Below are 15,779 nucleotides of genomic sequence, written 5' to 3'. Positions count from 1 at the left end.
TTTAAGTATGACCATTCCTTCTGGCCAACTGAACTTTCGTGGGGGGCAGTCTGTACATTGATTTGGACCACTCTCTGTAGAGACACTGAAATTAATGAATTATTTTGGGACTTTCAGATTAAAACACTAAAAGGACAACTGGAAGAGAAGCAGAAGAATGACAAGATGGAGAATATGCAGTCTGAAGATGAAGTTCTTGAGAATGGGACAGATATGCACATGATTGATCTCCAAAGTAAACTTAGTTTCCATTTTAAGAGTAAACTGCTATGTGCCGCATATTGGTTTACACTTGACTCTTGAATTCTGAGTCTCTCTCACTTACAGGCTATCTTGTCTGTCCACTTGTTCAATTCATTCTTGTTACGTTGATAGAATTTTCAGTGCAACGGGCAGTTAGATAAGATTCTACAGTAGGTGCAGGAGGGGGGTGGTCCTTAGCGTTTCTGTTTCCGCTTTCAAGACTATGCTGCACAGAAACCTCCCTTGTATTATCAGGTAGGGCTGGGCGGGGGCTCCCTTTACACTACCAATTCTGCTCGTAGAATTGTCAAGTGATGTGATCTGAATCGCTCCCTGATAACAGGGACTGGAGTGTCTATGCGTACCAGCTTGCATGTATAAGGGAACTTTACAGAGTATATCATGCCAAAGCACAGAGCATGAACCACCTGCCCACCAGCCAGCCCCACATAGTAATAGTGCAACATTTTAAAGCTCCAGCATTTTATGTACTGGAGCCCTGTCCAGATTGTTCCTACATTTCTGATAACAGATTTGTAATTTTTTTTAGGAGATGCCAACAGACAAATCAGTGACCTCAAATTTAAACTTGCAAAGTCTGAACAAGAGATAACAACTCTGGAGCAGAATGTAAGTTCGCACATGGAGAGTGAGTGATCAGCTAAGAAATACAGTTCCATGATAAACTCAGGTTATGTCTACACTGACTGACAGGTCAGACTACAGGGGTGTGAATAACTGTGCGGACCAAAGTGCTGTAACTCCCCTGTCTGGACACTGCAGGCGCAAACTAAAAGGTTCTAGTTCGCACTGAGGTATACTCCTGGGGGAATTCTGCACCAGAAAATTAAAAGTTCTGCACATGATATTTTAAAATTCTGTATATTTTATTTGTCAAAATAATACAATATAATCATGCCAGTTTCAGTTATTTTGGTAATTTATTTCAAAATGCCTACCTGTCAGCAAGCATGTCTGCAATACAGACAACAAAAAAAGATTCCCCCAGGAGTAGAGAGTTAAAGAAATCCCTTCAACAACCCAGTTGCTGTTTTTCTGTTTGTGCTTTTGTTGGGTGTGTCACGTGCCAGCTGGGCACATTTTGGGAGAAAACTCTGCCCCTGAGGTCTTTTAGTTGATTCTCATTTTTTCGCCCTGCCCCCGTAGGATTACCATATAGAGGTTTCCAAATAGAGGATACTGCTGGGGGGGAGTGGGAGGTGGAGCTGGAGGGGGTATAGTTGGGGAGTGCTGGAGGTGGTATTTGGGGATGCTGGAGAGGTCCATACTAGGAGAGGATATTTGGGGGGTGTTAGAGAGAGCTGCGTGGGGCCTCCCAGCCCAGACACCCACACCCCCTCCCCACAGAATCCAGTCACGGGGCCAGACACCCGCACTCCCAGAGCTCAGGGATGTAGAGGGAGAAACAGCATGATGCTGAGTCCTGGGCACATATGGAGTTTCCTGCACACTGCCTCCTTCCTTTGGGGCATGCTGGGAACTTCAGCTGCTGGGAACTCTCCAGCTCCCCCTTCTCTTGGCAGTGTTCTCTATTTGTGAGCTTGGGAGCCAGGCTTTGTGGGGTCCAGCAGCCTCTATGGGCGGCCAGCAGCTCTGCAGTGCAAATTCTAAGGGGAAAAATGAAATTCTGTGCAAATTCTGCATTGCACAGTGGTGCAGCATTCCCCCAGGAGTAAAGTAGTCTTGTTTGAAAAGGACTACATTAACACGAACTATGAACTTTTCAGTTAGTACCCGCAGCATCGACATGGGGGAGTTACAGTGCAACAATTTGGTGTGCACTGCTATTCACACCCTGTAGTCCAAACTCTGAGGCAGTGTAGGCAAGCCTTTAGTCTTGTTTGCTGTAAGAAGCTTTGAAGAAAGGATTGTTAGGGAGTCAGAGCGATCTAGTTGTGTTCACACAGACTGGAAATACTTTCATTTACGTATCAGAAATATTATTCTATAAATGTAGAGTTCAAAACAACGATCAACTTCAAGGATCTGTATTAACACTATTTTGAAAATACAAGAACCCTTTAGAATGTGGTTATATCCAGATACCTGCAGTACTTGACCTGCTGGAGGCAAATGGTGTGGAGTACAAGTCTGCATAACACAGTTGGATGTCGCTGCTCATTATGCCTTTTGTCCTGCATAAGTCAGCCACACAGTTATTCTTCAGGAGGAAAGAATGGCCCTACTTAGTCACTGGTTGTAGAGAAGTTTGCCCTGTTTAACTTTCAGTGTAGGTAAGTTATATTTTTTTAATACATTGAAGCATTTCCCCATATCGTTAGTAGAGTATTAGAGAAAAATATGGACAAGCAACCTGGCATTACCAGTAACTGACATCTCTGTGGCATAGTTTATTTCTCAGAACATGCCCTTCATTCTAATAAGAACACAGTGTAGACTCCCAGCTTCACTGGGTTGCCAAAGGAAGGACAGGATTAGAAGTTATTTTACCTGTACAGAGTTCTTAATGGTATACTTGCTTTTTAACCTTAGGTAATACGGTTGGAGGGTCAAGTAGCTCGATACAAATGTGCTGCTGAAAATGCTGAAAAAATAGAAGATGAACTGAAAGCTGAGAAACGCAAACTCCAAAGAGAGGTAATTTACTGTTACAACATTATAGACAAGCAAATTCTGTTTCTACAGAGGAGAAGCAGACACATCTCCGAAAGCTATTTTCTCCAGTAGTTGCCACTGTTCTTGGGTTACTGCAAGGTAAATGGCTACTTTTGTGTTGGTCCTGTTAATCGTGCTGAAGGATATGTCCAGAATCTTCAGACTCTTAGATCTGGTTAGTGCAAACACAACTGTGACAACTCACAATAGCACATTTCCCCTGAACTGATCACTGTAACTGACTCTCAGGAAACGTCATCCTTAATGCCTAGCATCTCTCTCTGACTTGGTGCTGCTGACTAGACTGGAGCGCTCATATCCCAGGGTCGTATCCTTCAGTACAGTTCTACTTCAGTGACAAAGTGTCATTTACAAGTGTCAAATCCAAATGGTCATTTCAGTCAGCGTACATAAGACTTGAGTAATTGGTGTTTGTACTATAAAAAGTTACAAGTGTTGGCATGCATGTCCTTTAACTAACTTCATTAAGAATCAGTTCTCAATTACAGCTTCTGTTTTTGTACTTTCAGATCTTTGACCGTATTGAGATGTGTAAATGAGAAATGAGTGGGAAGCTGGGAATACTGGCAAGGGGGTATCAGAGGTCATGTTTCATTATTTAACCACAGTGACACAGAATCAACAATAAAGGACATAGAAGATAGGCCACACAAGCAACTTTACATGTTTGGCAGAAGTCTAAATTTTATATCAACATTTTCAAATTTCAGTGCTTAAAGTCAAGCACTTAAATTGGTTGACATTGCAGCTACTGAACTAGTCTTCCTTGCTTGTTGTTTTGATCATGTCCCTCAATGGGCTCCCCATACATGATCACCTCAAATTTAAACATCTTGTCATCACCTTCAAAGTTCTGTATAATTCTGCCCCTTCTACTTATCTTTTGTCAAGCTTCATATTGTCCACCCCTCCCGTTCATCCACCACTGCTCCAGCCCTTGTCTGCTCATTTGTCAGTTTTACACAATAACCTCTGTGTCGCCTTCATTGTGGCCCTTTCTGCATGGTGCAGCCTCACTGATCTCATCCAGTGTCCCTACTCTATCAACATAAGGCCTTCTTAAAAGACCCATTTCCTCCATGCTGCCTATAATGAATCAATGACTTTATTACTTGCTTATTGATGTTCCTGTTCCTTTTCCCCAACGCACTCTCTACTTCTGTTTTTATAGTGTGAGACCACTGGACCAGAAACTGTCCTTCATGAGTGTTTGGGAAGTTGGTGCTACCGTAAGCTTACTGTATAGTAAGCAAAAGTAGTAATATTCAGGCACCTAAGTAAATGGTCTGAATTTCAGAGGTGTTGAACACATACTATTCCTCTTGGAGTTTGCACTGACTTGAGAGAGAATGAGGTTTGCTCAGCACCTCTGAAATTCAAGCTATTTAGTTGGTGTGACATTCCCCAGGGTAGAATGTGGAGAGTTGAACAGCAGTGTCCCCTTAACTCTAGCCTGGGGTGCCTTTTACACTGCTGTGCTGTCAGAACATCCATTCTTGGCCTGCTCACACAGCCCTCAGCGTGCAAATTCACTCCCAGCTAAATACATGAGCACGCTGACCAGTCACTCAGGTTACATATAGGCGACACCTGCAAATTTAGTCCCAGATTTTCCACCAAAAATGTGCGTTTTGTGCTGTCCAGCACACTACTGAACAATTCAAGCTCATAGAAAGTCCATCGTTGCATCAAAGGAAAAGGATAAGGGCTTATCCCAAAAAGAGTTTCCCACGCACTTCAATCCAAACACACTGGTTAAGATACAACAATAAGCTAAGTTTAACTACAGAAAGATAGAATTTAAGTGATTACAAGTGATAATGCATAAAAGTTGAAAATTAATTACAAAAGAAAATAAAAGAATAATAAGCAAGCTAATACCTAACTTAAAAAGCTAACTGAACTTAAAAGCAAAGGTTTTGTCGTACCATACACTGTTGTAAATTTCACAGGCTAGGTCTCCTTGCAGCCTGGGACCACTCCCTCCTTAGCTCAGTTCTTTGAGATTCATTATGTTATGAGCAGAGAAATGGGAAAAGGAGAGGTGAAGTCAAGCATTTTCTTCCCCCTTTATAACTTAATTTCTTGTGCTAGAAATAGCCTTGCTGAGTCGTGGTGACATACAGTCTGTTGTGGATGTGAAGTTTGAAATGTTCCTGTGATGCAATGTAAATTGCTTATTCATGCCTTCCCTCTCCCCCCCCCCCCCCCCCCGTCCCACCCCCACCCCGGTGGGAGAAAGGTCGCATAAGTATCTGATTTGTTTTTAACACCTGGCTGGGGCCAGTGTCTCTTTGTCTCTGAAAAACTGGTTTGTGGGTGTTATCCAGAATTACAATATATTTCAGTAACTATCATACAGTAGAATCTCATAACTTTACACATAGTGTTGCTACACATATTTCAATGGAATAATAACGTTCAGCAGATGGACTTTTCAAATGATACCTCACAAGGCATACTTTGTACAAAAGTTATCATAGTCTTGTAAAAGGGGTGACCATAATATTATAGACCATCACACTTGGATTCAGAATCTGAGGCATGTTAGTTTGGAAAAATGTCTTATGAATAAAATACACTGTGTGGCTTTCAAAGTAATGGTGCAGGCAGTTGCTTAATCTGTCAGAACTTGTTGAAAATCTGTCAGGACCTTCTGCTTGTTCTTGTAGTGAGGTTGCAGCAATATGGAATTCAGAATAGAATTAGTGTTAAGACACCCAAGCCACATTCTTTAGGAAAGGAAAAACATTTCAAAAGCTAGTGATGGCTTTTCCTTTGCTTCTTCCTTTCAGCTTCGCTCAGCATTGGATAAAACTGAAGAGCTTGAAGTTAGCAATGGCCATCTAGTGAAACGGCTGGAGAAGATGAAGGCCAATCGAAGTGCTTTACTATCTCAGCAATAATAGCCAGCCTTTACTGAAAACTACTACTTGATGGAATGAGAACAACATTGGAGAAGCTTGTCTTTGGCTGTTTGGGATGCTTTATCATCCTACCTTCTGAGAACAAAAAAATCCCCAAACACGTGCACTCATTTGCTATATGCCACCAAACAGTGGTTCTCTCTACGCAGATTCAGTCCTGCTGCACTATATACATAGGAGTAGCTGATCCAAATGGCTGTGCCTGTAGATGCCTTTCCACTCGGTATGTTTGCAGTACAGAGCCTGGACACCATTTAACAAGCACACCGGGCATCCTGATAGTTCTTCATCGTGAAAGGCACAGTAGCCATTTTTTGCCATTTAAAATGGTGTTAAAAATAAAGAGTAAACCGGGACTTGACTTTTGTCTTGCTGAAATTTAGGGCTGGGGGGGAGGAAGTTGTAATTTTTTGGACTTCTCATGGCAGTATCTGCAATTTAGTGACTACAGTAGTATATTCATAGTAGCCTGTTCATTAACAAAACACTGTGGAACCACGAGCCATTACAAAGCAAAACTCCTTCAGTGGAAACCATGGAAGATGATGGTCTTGGAAGCAAAAGTGACCTTAAATGACTTTGCCAATAAAACGAAGGTGATTGGAAGGATTTTTGCACCAGTTCAATCGTAAGACTGTTTTATTTCAGGGTGAATAGGCAATAGCTTCACTGAATTACAGCTTTTTATGTGTATTATTTAATCCCTATATTTGGAATTGAAGTAAACTACTTCTTTTAAAGGATGTAATAATGTTGCATAAATAAACCAGAGTAAGGCCATGTTTTAAAAAAGGTGGATTGCACTTAAGTCATTTCACTACAGTTGTCGAAGCAAATATAATTGATTTAAACAAAATGTATGAAGGGTTCTTCTATATCAGGAATCACCTACCAGTACTTGAGCTGTTAGGAATCTCTGTGCTTCTACAAAAGATCGACCAGTCTAATTTTTGTTAAGTAGCTGAGAAGTAAAAGAAGCACTTTAGAATACATTGCTACATACATTTTTTCTACAAGTTCTGTAATTGCAAAACTGTTCCGTGGGTCTTTTACGAAATAATTTTCAACTTGAAAAAGAAAACATAACCAATTAAAATATCCCAGGCAGTTTTCACAATCTAGTGACTCACAGTTAGCATTACAGCTCTGCTTCGTTAGAACAGATTTATAATGTTGAATTCAAAGCAGTTATCTGAGAAATAAAGCCCAGCAATTTGTCCCCCATCCAGAAAAATTTTGTAGTACATAAGGAATGCAGATGATTATTGTTCAAAACTCCCAAAGACTCTGTTCCAGATATAAGATTAGATATCTCTTCAACAGAAATAATTTTGCATGAATGCTGACTGTTGCAGACTCCCTTCACTTCTGTTGCTTGCCACCTACTAAGCCAAATTCAGGGTCAAGAGGCCAAATTTCTCCTTAACCTCAGTTTTAGGTTTCTGGTCCACATAGTATTCTTGCTTCTCCCTCCATATTTAGAAGTTAGAATACAGGACGCTGCTGTTGTCCACTAAAGGAAGTATTGCTTATCTCTATGCTTGATTACCACCAAAAGTCAGATAACTTTGTTAATTGGATGTGTTTCCCTGGCTAGAGAAGGAACACTTCTCATTCCATGTGAATGAATTCAGGCATCTGGCTTACCATCAGTGAGGAAGGAGTAGGTCAGTGTTTTGGAAGAGGGAGTTGGGATGAGGAGACTTCTGTGGTCCTAAAGAAATCAGAGAAATGTAGGGCTGGAAGGGCCCTCAAGAGGCCATACCCCTGCACTGAGGCAGGATTCAAGTATACCTAGACCATAATTTCTTGCCCTAGTCAATTGGATATAGAGCTGTATAGTGGGTAAAAGGACTCCTTTAAATGAAATCTCCACCTCCAACGGAACTTTTAGGCAAGACTCTTCAGATGCAGAGCCAGGTTTCTTGCTGAATACGTCAAACTAGATGTAGAAATCAGATTTGCACCTTTCTGTGACTTTTACCATTTCTGGTGTATAGAGCCTCTAGTGTCTACAAAATACAATGAAGTTTTTTATTAAAATAAACATACCATAGTATTTTATTAAAGGATTAAGTTGTGTGATTGATTGCTGCTTGGCCTCTCTTCTTGTGGTAGCGGTGAAAATACTATCTTGTGGCAAAAATCAGGAGAAAAATCGGTAAAATAAGGGTTGGGCCAAAAAATTAAAACAAATACTTTGTTCATCAGGAAGTGCTGCAATTTTTTTTTAAAGGAACTTTCATCTTGCATCCATATGCATTAATCTCTTATCACAGACAGAAGTCAAATCCAAATTTCATAACCTGGATGCTTATGCCTCTAAGAAATCTTTCAGTGTGTGATAAACTAGCTTTATACCCAAACCATAATTTTTGTTCCCTTTGAATCTCAGTATGACCTAGGTTTAATTGTAAGGGAAAAATATCAGTTGGTTGTTGCACATTAATATTTTCCTATAAAGCATGAACACTAACAAGGCTTTAAATGGTAGTAACAACATTGGCTCCAACCGCTCCAAGCCAGTGCCTCCGGTTGGAGTTCAAGGGTATGTCTACACTGCAGCGGGAAGTGAGCCTCCTAACCCAGACAGAAACACCTGCTGAGCTAGCATGCTAAAAATAGCCATATGAACATGTGGCTTCGGCCGTAGCTCGGGCTCTTAACCTGACCCTCTTCGTCTGAGCTTGGGTGGCTAGCTTGAGTCTCTACCACAGCTGCAACGTCCACACTTATTTTTAGCATGCTAGTTCCAGCTGAGCTAGTGTGACTCTGTCTACCCGGACTGGCAGATGTGCTCTCAGCTGCAGTGTGGACACAGACCTGCTGGCTTCCCTGGGACTCCACATGGCAGCTCATTGCAGAATCAGAATGAATGTTCCAATAATTGTATTTAAATTTGCTGTCCTTTGATTTGTTTTGAAATGTTTAATTTTATTGTATTAAAAAACTATGGCATGTGTATAACTTAAATGGTTTTTAAAATCAGTTCTTCTATTAAGGAAAAACAAGCACATATAGACCTGAACTGATCTGGAGAGCCATAAGCAGAAACTGATGTTACTTGGGCATTTTTATGGAGGGGTTTATCATGATAAATGTCTGCATTGGAAAGTGTAGGCTTTTCTTTAACTAGACATAAGAGTTTATTTCAATTTAGTAACATAAGAGTTTATTTCAATTTAAATTAAAATGTACATTTATAAGGGTTTCTATCTCTGAATGTAAATATAAAACAGGTAAAATGCCAGCTCTCCTACAGACCACTGCAATGAGAACTGTAGTTTTTATTTTAAGTAGATTGAACTATGGAGATAACCAGGGTTCAGACTTGCCATAAATAGGTTTGAAGGTGTCAGTCCAGTCCTTTGTAGATGCTTGTTCACCACTGTACAGTGAGGCACATTTGGCAATCTTGAGCTTGGGAAATACCCAAAATTAGAACAACATTGATTCTGCTGGATGAACTAAACTGGTAGTAAAAAGAAAAGGAGGACTTGTGGCACCTTAGAGACTAACCAATTTATTTGAGCATAAGCTTTCGTGAGCTACGGCTCACTTCATCGGATGGTAGTTTGGTGCAGTGTCTGGTATAATCACTTATTTATCACATTCCGTATATAAGCCACCACTCACTTTTCCTTTTCATCCAAAAGGGTCCTGTATAGACATCGAGGTAATTTTTATTCACCAAAATCTTGTAAACTTCATCTTTTCATCTCGCTCTGGCCATACAGGTATCCCAATTTACCTATATACAGTTTTAAAATGTACTAACTGGAAAATGCAGTATTTGCCTTTTTTCCTTCCTCTTACAATATTTCTCAATTGGTATATTTTTTTCTCCATTATAGCCAACTAATGGCATTAAACCAGTATGAGGTCCTAATGCCAGTAAGTCTCTTCCTATTTTAGCTTGATGTCTTTCACATGAGATTAGGGATATACGTGTAAGGCACAGTTTTATTGGACACACACTTGCTTCAAGAGTAATGTAAAGGGCCGCGCCAAAAGTAGAGTGGCTTTAAATTTGCACTTAGGTAATTTATAGTATAAGAATGTATACAGATTACCATCGTAACATCTTGTCTTGATAGTCATTGCTTTGAGTAAAATTCTTTATATTTTTAGTGTCTCGCTCTCCAGACATAACACAGTTGTGTCAGCTGATTGAAATCCTCCTTTCCTACTCCACTTTTCTTATTCTTTTGACTTCTTAGGTCAGTATCTTGCTTTGACAAGTCAGTGATTCTTTCTTCTTCCTACTAAACAGGGGAAACAAGTCTTGATGTTGTCAGAGCAATGTAGGTTCTTACCCCTTAAGCCTATATAATTGAGGAAACGTATATTTTGTAATTCACATCTATAATGTTGCTATATATAATGTACAGTAAGGTAATTCAGGTCAAATACTTCTATCTCCATTTTAATAGCTTTACATACAGTGCAAAAAATGCAGTCCGTAAGGACCCTACAGTATGTGTGCCAGTTGTATATATCTGGCTTTCCGTATTACATATAGTAGGGGGGAAAACATATATTGTAGGCACTATCACCCCACACAGATATGGAAAAATGTTAATAGTAATGGCTACTGTGCTGATCCTGAGGGTCTTATTCAGAAAAAAACTCCCATTTTAATAAAATTATTAATGAAGACTGCAGAACTGAGCCCTGCACTCTCAATGTGTATTTGACAGACCCCTTGGACTCCCAACAAGCAATACCTTAGTTCTCACTAGATCAGCAGTTCTAAAATGAATTGGGCCATAAGAAAAGCTAACACCCTCCCCCCAACCCCCAAATAAAGCAAATGCTGGTGCTTTCTATTCATTGGTAAGCAGACAATCTAATAGCCATGTATCAAGATAGTAATTAAGGTGCCAATACAAACTTGTCTGTGAGTTTGTCCTAATGTGTTGCATTAATAATTAGCTTTAAATTATGCCTTTAGACATTGACTAGCCTTCGCCTTAATAATCATGTGTTTAAGTGTAATGTGTTCGTAGACGTTTGCATTTGGTAGGAAATACCCAGTACTGATATCCCAGCCTACCCTAATACACATTTTATTTCAGAAAGACACATAGGATGGAACATTTTTATTTTTGAATTGATCAGCTATAGTCAGATAAAGAGGTTTTAGTGCACAGGGCCCCATATTTCAGCAGAAATTTCACAAAGATGTTTAACAAGTCCATGCAATCAGAACTTTACTACAAAGCTGCTGCTGCTACTCTGTTCTGAAGTTTGGTAGGGAAGCGTCTTTCTTTTTCTCTAGACTAACTGTTCCTAAACAGTAGCCCACAGACTGCTCATGTGGTGTTGCTTTCCTCATTTCTCGATGCTATTCCTTCTAAAAGAAGCTTAAAATAAATTCATTATTTTTGTAGCATTATCTTTACATATTAGAAATCCCTGTCATTTGTACAGAGAATTTTCCATTCAGTGATCTCTATTAATGTGGTCCACTCTACGAACAAAAGTTTTAAAACCAGTTTCAAATATGGCCCAAGCCCCTGGATGCCAAATATTACCATGTGTAAGCTGTTTCATGAATCAAAACCAAAGTGAAATGAGCTGGTGATCTCAGTCTATTTCTTTGGTGAAGGGCCTAACCAGGACACCTCACTCAGGCCTTGGCTGATGGGTTAATGGAGACCATCTGACCTGCAGCAGTGTTTGGGACTGAGATACATTGATGGCAGTGTGAGGAAGCTTGTGTGGTTGGTGCCTATTCTATGGAGAAAGGGTGTGTTTCAGTGCACAGCCCTGTCCATGCCACTTACGTTGTGGACGCACTAATTTCATTTTTAAAGACAGATTATTTTATAAAACAGTCCAAATAAAAATGGTGTATTCTAAAATATGTAGTGTGTGTAAGCTATTTGGTATCGGGGATGTGTTTGTACAGCATCTGGCATACTGGAACTATGCTATTGACAGGCCTAGAAGGTACAACTGTAATATCAATCCATATGAAATCAACCTGAAATATTTTAACATTCTAAATATACAATGGTGTAAACTGTAAATACCTAAGGGACTGCATAGGCATAGGCGGCAAGTTATATGGGCCTGTGCTCCACCAATATTCAGGAACATGGACCCAGCTCCACCAGTGTTTGGGCTTTTATTTTCAGAGCCGTCCTGTCCATAGGATGGACTGGAGCAACTGCTCTGGGCCCATGCTTTGGGGGGCCCTGCGCTTTAGGGGGATGTGGGGTTCAGGGAGCCCTGGAGGGTTAGCGGGGGCCTGGCACTGGCAGCAGCGAGAGACCCGTCCCCAGCCTGCCCTGCCCCCGCCCCAACACGCTTCTTTCTGGCTTCCTCCCCCGAGCGACACCGGGCGCTGGCGGGATGGAGCGGAGAGGAGCGGGGTGGGCTGGGGCCGGGTCACTCGCTGCTAACCCCCCAGGCCACCCTGGACCCCGTATCCCCCTGAAGCAAGGAACCCCTCAAAGCGCGGGGCTTGGGGCGGTTGCCCCAGTCCATCCTATGGACAGACGGCTCTGCCTGGACTCGTTCTGGGCACCACCAAAAATTATACAAACCCCACGTGCATTGGCTATTACACTGAGAAATAAGTATTTACGCATCGTAAAGGTTTCCCTTTTTTCTAAAGCTAATCTGCTAGTTTGAGCCAGCTTTTAAATTGCTCTGCCAGGCTTCCACGTGAACAATTAAAGATGCCCTTCCCTCCCGTGTGCACAGGGCAAGACTCCCGTTCAGGAGGCCGCTGCCCCCAAGGCCTCGCTTCCCTTTAGTGCAAGCCTCATGCCCGGCCGCTGAATGGTCTTATGAGCGGGGACTGAGCCAGGGGCTTCACGGCAGCCCTTGAAGGCCGGCCAAGCAGCAGCCCTCCCTGGCACGGTGGCGGGTGCTCTAACACCAAGCCGCCACCATGAACGAGCGCTAGGTGGAGCTAGAGAGAGCGCCCGGCCTCCCGCCCCCATGGGTCAGCCTCTGCGCAGATGGTCTGCGCTTTGCCCGCCATTTTGGCTTCAAGGCGCCTTCGCACGCAGCCGCACGGGGGCAGGGCGCCTCAGGCGCGCCCGCCCTCCCGCTCCCGCGGGCGCTGCGCAGGCTCCAAACGAGGCCCAGGCGCGTGCTGGGAGCGGCCGCTCACTCGGCGCCCAGCTCCTCCCGCCGCTTTGCGAGAAAGACCAATCAGAAGATAGAACCGTTCTCCTGCCAGCCAATGGCGGTGGGTCGCGCCGTGCGCTCCCGGACCGAGGCTGTGGAGAACCGGCGGCCGCGCGCCGCCGCGGGGGAGGGGGCGGCGAAGGGATCGTTAAGTTGGACGTTTGAGGCAAGCGAGGCCGCTCGTCCCGTGCGGGCCAACGCATTGTCCCTCCCCCAGGTCTGTGCACGCGCCCTTCGGTGCCTGTCCCCCCCCCCCGAGCGCCCCTCCTCGGGTGTGGGCCCTTCGGCGCCTGTCCCCCCCCTGCCCCCAGAGCGCCCCTCGGTGCCTGTCCTCTCTTCCCCCCCCCCCCCCCCCCGAGCGTCCCTCCTCGGGTGTGGGCCCTTCAGCGCCTGTCCCTCTCATTCCCCCAGAGCGCCCCTCGGTGCCTGTTCCCTCCCCCCCCCCCCGAGCGCCCCTCCTCGTGTGTTTGCCCTTCGATGCCTGTGTCCCCCCCCCACCCTGGCTGTAGCGCCCCTCCTTGGGTGTGCCCCCCAGCGCCTATCCTGGGGCCTGTGCCCTCTGTCCTGGAGTGCCTGTTCTTGGGCCTGCTGCACCTGCTCCTTGGTCTGTGCTGCCCCCTGGTGTGCCCCTCCCCCAGAGTACCCCTTCTGCCGCATGCGGCCTCCCCCGTCTCTTCTTCTGCCGCCGTCTCCTGCCAGAAGCTGGGACTGGGCCACGGGAGGGTCACTCGGTGATGACCTGTTCTGTTCATTCCTTCTGGGGCCCCTGGCATTGGCCACTTTCGGAAGAGAGGATACTGGGCTAGATGGTCTGACCGCTCTTATGTTCTCCCCATGTTTATGCCCCCCTTCCCCCCGTACCCATTCCTTCAACATGTGCTTCCAGGTGTTGGTTGCTTGTCTGCAAATCGGGAGAGTGGTGTTCAGTTCCCAGATCTGCGACTGGCTTCCTGTGTAACCTTGACAAGTCACAAGCTCAGCAGGGTCTACTACACGATAGAGTTAGGTCAGCGTAAGGCAGCTTACATCAGCCTAACTGTAAGCGTCTATGCTGAGGGCTTGTTTTCACAACCAAGGAGATCGAAGCTGCTGCAGTCGATGCAGCAGGTGTTGATTTTGCTAGTCTAGTGAAGACCCGATAAATCATTGGCAGAGCGCACTCCAGTACTCCAGCTCCCTGAGAAGAGTAAGGGAAGTCTGCCAGAGAGTGTCTCCTGTCAACGCAGTGCAGTGAAGACACCCTGCAGTCAATCTACGCCGCATCGACTCCAGCTAGGTTATTCATGTGGGTGGAGTAGTGTAAATTAGGTCAACTTACCCCAGTAGTGAAGACAAGCCTTAAAATGTTACTCCCAACGATGTAATTCACTTATTACACCAAGTTAACTCCACCTTGGTCGATGTAGTTAGGTTGATACAGTGTAGACACTGTGTTGCTTACACTGACTATTGCTGCCTTTCAGAAGTGTCCCACAATGCCCCACACTGACAGTTAATTGGGTGCAAGCGGTCCTGGTGGCGATGAACCCCGGTGATACATGGAGCTTAGTAAAAAGAAAAGGAGTACTTGTGGCACCTTAGAGACTAACCAATTTATTTGAGCATACGCTTTCGTGAGCTACAGCTCGCTTCATCGGATGCTCACGAAAGCTTATGCTCAAATAAATTGGTTAGTCTCTAAGGTGCCACAAGTACTCCTTTTCTTTTTGCGAATACAGACTAACACGGCTGTTACTCTGAAACCTGTCATGGAGCTTAGTGTGGACATGCAAAAGCAATTTATTTACTGTGGTGGCTGTAGGTTGACATAACTTAGATTGACTTAATTTTGTAATGTGGACTTGCTTTGTGTGCCTTGCTTCCTAGTCTTTTCATTGGGGATAACAGCATTGCCTACGTTGGGGATAAATACATTAAAGCTTCTGAGATGCTCAGGTACTCCAAAAATGGGCTGTGTAAGACCTTAAGCTAGATAAATGCACAACAGTGGCATTTTTGCCCCTCTCAGCACTCGTAATGAATATCCTTTTATTTCAGTTAAATAATCTAATTTGGACCCGAAACCTAAGCAAGTTGCTGAGTGTGACTGGACCCCCCGTTACAGTCAGTGGGGCTCCACACCTAATACATTTTTGGATTAAGGTATAAATTACATTTCTTAATGAAATTAATAAGTATGTTCCTGTTTGTAAAATAATTGTTTTGAGACAAATATTTGGAGAATCTCAATCTTCAAAATTAAATCTCTTTGGAGTTAATAACTGTTAAACAGCACTGTAAAACACTAAACATTACTGTAACTAGGACATATTGAACAGCTTGTTGAAACAGCGGGGATGATGTGAATGTCATATATAGAAAGGTGAGTGGACTGAATTTAGGAAGCATGAAGTAAGATGGGCACTTGTGATTTCTTTGATTATGTAGAAAAGTTGTGCACTGTCTGCTTCACATTAATTGCGGTTTTGTTGCTTGGGTTTTCAGCTTTTTGTTTGTTTGGGGGGGGGGGGCGGTTTGCAGCACACATCAGAGCTATCCAGTGTCTTGTACATTACTCATTTAAAAAAAAAAAAACTTCGGGAGTATTAAGAGATTTCTTTAAACATCTGGAAAACTTGCAGCTCTCTGGAAGTGCAGTGAGAGACTAAATGTATTGTTAAGCATGTACATAGTATTTACCGTATGTTAAAAAGGTGTCCATGTCAGAAGGAGAGACTTTCCTGACAGTTGCCATTTAGATTTTCCCAAATATTCCAAATATCAGATTTTTCAAAACTTTTTGAGTTGCTTTTTCCCTGTGTTTTT

The 15,779-nt window shown here is 43.4% G+C and overlaps 2 protein-coding genes across 10 annotated transcripts in view; both read left to right on the top strand.

Annotated features, from left to right (window-relative positions):
* The window catches only part of LRRFIP1 (LRR binding FLII interacting protein 1), a 189,805-nt gene extending 181,888 nt beyond the window's left edge, over positions 1-7,917 (top strand). For all 5 annotated transcript variants that reach the window (XM_037913082.2, XM_043525774.1, XM_043525773.1 and 2 more), the window contains 4 exons: positions 118-235; positions 794-873; positions 2,758-2,862; positions 5,697-7,917. In XM_037913082.2, the coding sequence (XP_037769010.1) occupies positions 118-235; positions 794-873; positions 2,758-2,862; positions 5,697-5,807 (414 nt within the window). In that variant the 3' untranslated portion in view covers positions 5,808-7,917. The remainder of the gene's footprint in view (positions 1-117; positions 236-793; positions 874-2,757; positions 2,863-5,696) is intronic.
* Positions 7,918-12,818: 4,901 nt separating this feature from the next.
* Positions 12,819-15,779, top strand: part of RBM44 (RNA binding motif protein 44) — a 36,322-nt gene continuing 33,361 nt past the window's right edge. The window contains exons 1-2 of one of the 5 annotated variants that reach the window (XM_043525778.1): positions 13,049-13,191; positions 15,012-15,116. The gene's annotated coding sequence lies outside the window, so the exon portion shown is untranslated. Of the gene's footprint in view, positions 13,192-15,011; positions 15,117-15,779 lie in introns of all 5 variants that reach the window. The other 4 variants (XM_043525776.1, XM_043525777.1, XM_037912979.2 and 1 more) reach the window with 4 other exon arrangements.

Source organism: Chelonia mydas, chromosome 11 (genome assembly GCF_015237465.2).
Source record: "Chelonia mydas isolate rCheMyd1 chromosome 11, rCheMyd1.pri.v2, whole genome shotgun sequence".
NCBI lineage: Eukaryota > Metazoa > Chordata > Testudines > Cheloniidae > Chelonia > Chelonia mydas.
The sequence above is the reverse complement of the archived record's forward strand: the minus strand, read 5'-3'. Positions and strand labels throughout refer to the sequence as shown.